This window comes from Myodes glareolus, chromosome 2, assembly GCF_982192425.1.
Source record: "Myodes glareolus chromosome 2, mMyoGla1.1, whole genome shotgun sequence".
Taxonomy (NCBI): domain Eukaryota; kingdom Metazoa; phylum Chordata; class Mammalia; order Rodentia; family Cricetidae; genus Myodes; species Myodes glareolus.
In genome coordinates this window covers 97165420-97172545 of record NC_142027.1, presented here as the reverse complement: position 1 = coordinate 97172545, position 7126 = coordinate 97165420, and the positions used below count along the sequence as shown (strand labels likewise).

The 7126-nt window shown below is 51.0% G+C and overlaps 1 protein-coding gene across 1 annotated transcript; it reads left to right on the top strand.

Moving 5' to 3' along the window:
- The first annotated feature begins 2084 nt into the window (after nt 1-2084).
- Nucleotides 2085-6317, top strand: Znf74 (zinc finger protein 74). Its single transcript, XM_087898052.1, is given in 3 exon segments — nt 2085-2229; nt 4449-4554; nt 4791-6317. Coding segments are annotated over 3 exon segments (1341 nt in total). The 3' UTR covers nt 5881-6317.
- Nucleotides 6318-7126: the final 809 nt, after the last annotated feature.

The following is a 7126-nucleotide window of genomic DNA, read 5'->3' as shown; positions in this document are numbered from 1 at the left end:
ATCTGTAAGTTTTCTCCCCTTTGAATAAATAACCATTCTATTAATCATAATTCCAAACTGGTGTGAGACTGTTTGTGACTTACGCCTTCGTGGGGGGGGGGAGAAAGAGAGAGAGAGAAAGAGAGGCTGCCCCAGTGTGGTAGTCCATTTTACAGATGTGTTAGTGATGAAATATCGATTTGTCACATCTTTTGATATCAATTTGATCGCATCCTCCAATCATAATTAGCCTTCCCCCAAGTCCATGCAAGTAAAAACGTATATACTGCTATACTGCACTAACGGTTTAGCCTGGGGCCTCATTTTAGTTACCCAGGTAGATCCAGTCTTGCTGTCTTTCTTCCTCATCCACCCAAGCAGCTTGGGTCATAGGTGTGTGCTACCCTGTAGGCTGTGGCCTCCCTTTTGAGGGCTTTTACCTTTGATACTTTCTCACCCGTGATCCATGTTATCTGGTCTGCCTGGAATGCACATGGAGGCCAGAGGACAACCTTGGGTGACATTCCTCAGGAGTTGTTCACCTTGTGTTTTGATACAGAATGTCCCAATGGCCTGGAGCTCAGGAAGAAGGATGGCCTCACTGGCCAGCAAGCCCCAGGCACCCAGTATCCAGTGCCAGGATAAGCACGCACCATGCGCTCGGCTCTGTTATGTGGGTTCAGGCCTTCACGTCCATGTAGCAGCATTTTACCAGCTAAGCTGTCTCTGTGGCTCCAGTTCTACCTTTTTAGCTAGAGTTTCTGGACCATTACATCGAATGTTATTGGCAATGTGGCTTGGGATTCTATATATAGCTCTCTCTATACCATGTGTCACTTTTGTTTCTATATTCAAATATATAGTCCCTCAGCACCTGTGATTTTCTTTTCTCTCTCTCTCTCTTCTTGATTGAATATTGGACATTGCAAATTACATTGGTGAATGCTGCCCTTTTTTGGAATTCCTTAACTATTTCTGGGATTCACCTGGGAGTAGTAAAAATATGTGGCATCAGTTTGTTCCTCTAAAGGATGAAAGTAAGTTGGGGATGATGTGGTGGCGGGAGCCCTGGCAGGGATTTATGAGGCAAAAAGGAGTAGATGGCAGGCTGGGCCTGGGTGCCTGGGGCCACAGATTTTCTGAAACATCATTCTTAGAAATAATCGTTTGCAGCCTGGAGTTGGATTTTGTTGCGGTGATAAATTTTTAGTAAAGTTGCTTTATTCTTGGTACCAAATATTCAAGGTTTTGTTTGGTTTAGTTTGGTTTTACAAGACAGGGTTTCCCTGTTTAACGGCCTTGGCTATCCTGGAACTCACTTTGTAGACCAGTCTGGCTTTGAACTCACAAAAGTGCTTTGATCAAAGGCATGTGCCACCACACCCAGATAGCCAAGGTATTAAAAAAAAAGATTTATTTGGGGGCTAGCAAGATGGCTCAGAGGTTAAGAACTCTGACAGTTCTTCCAGAGGTCCTGAGTTCAATTCCCAACAACCACATGGTGGCTCACAACCATCTGTAATGAGATCTGGTGCCCTCCTCTGGCCTGCAGGCAAAATACTGTATGCAGAATGAATGAATGAATGAATGAATGAATGAATGAATAGATAAATCTTTAGATTTATCTTTAGAAAAAAGATTTATTTTTATTTATGTGTATTGGGGAGATGCTCATGGAGGCCAGAGAGGCCCTCTGATTCCTTGGAACTGGAGTTACTGGTAGTTGTGAGCCACCCAACATGGGTGCTGAGAACTGAATTCAAGTCTTCTGAAAGAGCAGTCAGTGCTCTTCAGGACTGAGTCATCTCTCCAGATCTCCTGACTTTCAAGTGTTTAAGTTTGTAACATTTGGCCCTAGAAAATAAAACACTCTACCTAAGAATGTGCAAAAACTAGGAGCAGGTTGCAGGGCCCGTGGGTGCACAATGTCCACCCAGTCTCACTGCCAAAGCCCAAAGGCAGTGTGGTCAGGTCTCTGCCCCGCCCCTCGGCCTTTGCACAGGGCTTCCTGCTTCTGAGCTCAGTTGCTGTTCACCCAGGGCTCTCTAAGCTTCCTAATCCTAGGCTTTCTTGGAACAGTGGACTCCTATCCTGGGTGAATGAGAATGTATGTGTCATTTCAGGAACCGGTGACTTTCAAGGAGGTGACTGTAGACTTCAGCCAGGAGGAGTGGGGCCAGCTGGATGCTCTTCAAAGGGCTCTGTATCGGGAAGTGATGCTGGAGAACTACCAGAACCTTCTTGCCCTCGGTAAGATGGCTCCTCCAAAGCTGAATGTCTGCTGTCAGCTTTCTTCCCGGGTCGTGTTAGGGAAGAGCCCTTCAGGATCAGAGCTGGCCGTCCAGGGTCAGCCATGCCAGAAGGAGCCAGAAAGCCACATCCTGGCTTTGAGCTGTGAATAGTCCCAGAGCCAGGCCATGTACGAGAGAGAGAGAGAGAGAGAGAGAGAGAGAGAGAGAGAGAGAGAGAAGCCTGATGAAGAGGTAAGGTGGGAGCTAGGAGCTTTAGAGCCTCTTCGCCCCAGAGCTTTACCAGGTGACCAAGAGGGATGCCGTGTCTGGATCTGAAAGTGCATGCTGTGGCAGGGTCTGCATCTGCCACACTTCAGTGATTTGGGGCCCACGGGTCTCGTGTCCTGGTGGTGGCACCCCCTTCCCGAGGGCAAGAAGGTTCTGGTAGTTCTCCAGCGTCACTTCCCGATACAGAGCCCTTTGAAGAGCTCCGGAAAATCCCAAGAGAGGTTTGTCCAGGTGAGCCTGTATCGCAGGAAAAGGGCAACAGGCTTCTCCGTGTCCCTTTTCCCCTCCTCAAGTAGCTCTCCCTGACATAGCCCTTCTCTCCTCGGCCCTACTGCTTTGACCCTGTCTGCACCGTCCCCTTCCCCTCCCAGCCTCCCAGGCTTCTCTCTCTCTGTGTCACCTGCTGAGTACCAACTGTGCACAGGGAAGACAGCAGTGGGCAAAGCTAACCTATGGCGCTGCCTTCTGACAAAGGGCGTCTGTGAGTGATACATGAGGAACAGAAGTCAGGACACAGGTGGTAGGCAGAAGGAGAGAGAGGCAGGCAGCACCAGGAAGGGGCAGGGCAAAGCCACATCACTGAAATCCCCTCTTTGGCAGAGGAGATCAAGGGCAGATCCTCCATAGGAGGCTGACATAACTTTTCTGATTAAAAAAAAAAAAGAGTGGAGGGTGGCTTGTTGGGGCAGGAGCTCACTCTGGCCTTGAAATCACTATGTGGTTTAAGCTTGCCTCAAACTCAAAGTGATCCTCCTACGTCAACCTCCCCACTACTGGAATATTGTATAAACTCTCAAACATCTTTTCAACTGAGTTCTCTTACAAAGTTGTTTAACGAACAGGTGAATGAGTTCATTTCAGCTTAATTGAATGCACAGTGAAGATTGACTATGTTAGGCCTCAGAAGCTTGAGAAAGACATTTCTGTGAGAAAGAGACCAAAAACGATCAAAACAAAGTTAATGTGTTTTGGGCAAGATTGCTGTGCCCGGGTAGGAGGGCACAGAGGTCAGGTGCCTTGCTGATTCTCAAACCCACCTCAGTCTTCACAGCCCCAGTCCCCAACCAGCTGCAGGTACCCAGGTAGCCAGAGACCCTACGTCTCGCCTTTGTTTCTGGCCCCAGTATCTTCTGCCTTCTTTATCAAAATTATTTTTTTAATTTTGTTTTGTTTTTGAGACAGGGTTTCTCTGTGTAGCCCTGGCTGTCCTGGAGACCCAGCTGTCCTTTGGAGAACAGGCTAGCCTCAAACTCACAGAAATTCTCCTGCCTCTGCCTCCTGAGTAGTGGGATTAAAGGGGTGTGGCACCATGCCCAGCCTACTTCTTGTATCTTTTTGAGAAACACTGTTACATCTCAAACTAAGTTCCTGTGGAACAAGGAGGGAAGGGCCCAGGTCAGAGCAAACAGTGGAATTGCTCCTGGGCAGTTAGATAAAGGATACTAAGTGGCGACCAGTGGTGGGTAAGGGAAACTAGGTGGGGGCCACCTTCTTCCACAGGCTCCCCGCAGAAGATATCCCAGGAGGCAAATCCATCAAGGTTCGTTGCCTGGGGGTGTGTTCCAGCCATTCCAGCTGTTCTGAGGGAATGCTAAAGAGGGCAGGGTGGCAGGCCTCTTTCCCTTGGAGCTCCACAGACCAGGTCCTTAGACCTGAGTTTCTGCTGATGCAGTATATCCGTGAATGCTTCCATGATTGAATTAGCTGCTGATCCCCAGACCTCCTGAGCTGAGCCCTCAAGGGACTGATTTGAAGCCTGCTGCGTGTTCCTGTGTTCGGTTGGAAGAGTCCCTTTGAGCAATCCTTCTGTCGCTCTGCTTTTGTGCCTTCAGACTTCTGGGTACTTTTTGGTTCCTAATTAATTTTCTGGTTTACCTGCATCTCTAGGTCAGCAATCCAGTCTGAGTTCCAGGGCTTACCCACAGAAAATGGCACTTCAATCTCTTACAGAGTGGAAGGCGGAGCCTGAGGTGATGGAGGAGGACCTTTACAAACCAGGGCTGTCTCAGAAGCTGGTTCTGAAGCAGCTGAAGAGGCCAAGTCAGATGGGAGCCAGGTAATGCCCGAACCTGGGAGCTGCAGGATGACACAGTGTTAGGGAGCAAGGTTGTGCAGCGGAAGCCAGCTCCTATTGCCAGTGGAGACCGCATAAAGGAGAGTCCCGGCAGACACAGGGGGTCTGAAGAGGCCTTCTCTTCCCAGCAGGGCACTCCCACAGAAGAACACTCACCTGGCAGATGCACCAGAGACACCCAGTCCTCAGAGGGACTGACTGACCCAGAACCACCAAAGAACAGAGAGCCACCCGTCAGAAGAGCCCCGGCAATCCCCACTGGAGCACAGGCAGCATTGGATGGGCAGGGACGCCGAGGAGAGCAGGTTTGCGTGCAACCAGTGTGGGGAGGTATTCTCGCGGAGCTCAGCTCTGGCACTGCATTTGCGCTGGCATGGCAAGAAGCGCCACGAGAGCGACAAGGCCTTCCCCTGGAGCACCAGCCTCATGAAGCACCAGCGCAGGCTCTCTGGCGAGAAACACTTTTTTTGCGGTGAGTGTGGCAAGGCCTTCAGCTGCCACTCATCTCTCAACGTGCACCACAGCAGCCACATGGGCGAGAGGCCCTACAAGTGCGGCGCCTGCGAGAAGGCTTTCAGCTGCAGCTCGCTGCTCAGCATGCACCGCAGGGTGCACACCGGGGAGAGGCCCTACGCATGCGGCAAGTGTGGCAAGGCCTTCAACCAGCGCACGCACCTCACTCGCCACCTCCTCATCCACACCGGCGAGAAGCTCTACAAGTGCGGGTGCGGCCAGGCCTTCACCTGCCATTCCTCGCTCGCGGTGCACGAGAAGACCCACAGCGGCGACAAGCCATTCAAGTGCGCGGAGTGCGGCAAGGCCTTCCACAGCCGCGCGCGCCTCACCCTCCACCAGAGGACGCACACGGGGGAGAAGCCTTTCCGATGCTCCGACTGCGGGAAGGCCTTCAGCTGCCACTCCTATCTCCTGGTGCACCAGCGCACCCACAGCAGCGAGAAGCCGTTCCGTTGCTCCGAGTGCGGCAAGGCTTTCGGGTCACACTCCTACCTCATAGTGCACCAGCGCGTCCACACCGGCTAGAAGCCCTTTGACTGCAGCAGGTGCTGGAAGGCCTTCAGCTGCCATTCATCCCTCATAGTGCATCAGCGCATCCACACTGGCGAGAAGCCCTACAAATGCCACCAGTGTGGCAAGGCCTTCAGCCAGAACCACTGTTTTATCAAACACCAGAAGGTTCACTCCAGAGAGAAGGCGTCCAAGTGCAGCGAGTGTGCAGGGGAGGCCTGCAGCTGGAGCCCACACCCGGATCACCAGAGGCTGCACAGCACCTTTCACCCAGCTCAATAGGCACCTGCTGAGCACCTGCTGAGCACCTGCTGAGCACCTGCTGAGCAGGGAACATCCAGGGGCATGGACTCCACAAAGACCTTGGGTGTAGCAAAGCTCTTGTGTGCGCACAGCCTCCGGCTAGTAGAAACTGCCCTTTGGAGAACAAGCCTGTCCCTAAGGGTGACACTAACTGGCCACTTCCCCAATTACCCAAGTAATGTGTCATCAACTCTCTAGGCTCTCAGAACCAGACTGCTGTCCCTCCAAAAGGCCTTGTGGTTGTCTCACAAACCATTCCCTCACACTAAATACGGTCACTCTGGGGAAGGGACAAGCTACAGAAGAGATCTGAAGTTATCGCACCACTGTGTTTTCCTTAGCGGGGCCAGAGGTCACTAATGGGGTATCATGAGATGGGGTTTCATGTAGCCTAGGCTGGTCTGGATAGCTGGAAATGCCCTTAAAGATCCTATTCAGTCCTCTTGTCTCTACCTCTAATGAGATGACAGGTATGTGCGAACCACCATGCCTGGTTCATGCCATGCTGGGGACTGAATGGGGACTTCATGCATGTTAAGCAAGTTCTGTACCAACCGAGTCCCTTTCCCACCTTGCAAGACTGTACCTGGCTGGCTGGCTGGCTGGCTGGTTTAGTTTTTAGAGACAGGGACTCTGGTTAGCACTGGCTGTCCTGGAGGTCACTTGGTGGACCAGGCTGCCTCTGCCTCCTGAGTGCTGGATTAAAGGTGTGTGCTACCCCACCCAGCTAATAAATAAGGAGGGTGGAGAGGTGTACACCAGAGGTGTAGCTCAATGGTAGAACGAGCCAGGGAAAGAACGGCTCTCTAGTCCACATCGGCTGCACACTCACTGGTGCCAGATGATCTGACACGCCTGATCCTCTCACTTCTCCCTCCCACGTCCTGGATTACAGGTGTGCACCGTCATGCTCAGCTTCAACAAAACGTAGAAACTGAAAACGTGAGACTTATCTCAGTGGTAAAGAACTTGCCTAGCAAGCACGGGTTCAAGCCCCAGCACTAAAGAAAAGACTGAACAGACATAATTTCTGATAAACATATGCTTTGATGCACTGCCTTCTGCTGTGTTCCCTGTGAACTTTTAAACTACTTTAAGTACGTGTAGTTTATCCTTTATTCATGCTGTAACAGTATAGATTTTTTCACAAATACCTGATCTGTGTGTGTGTGAGTGTGTGTGTGTATATATGTGTGGGAGTATATGTGTGTATGTGTGGGGTGTG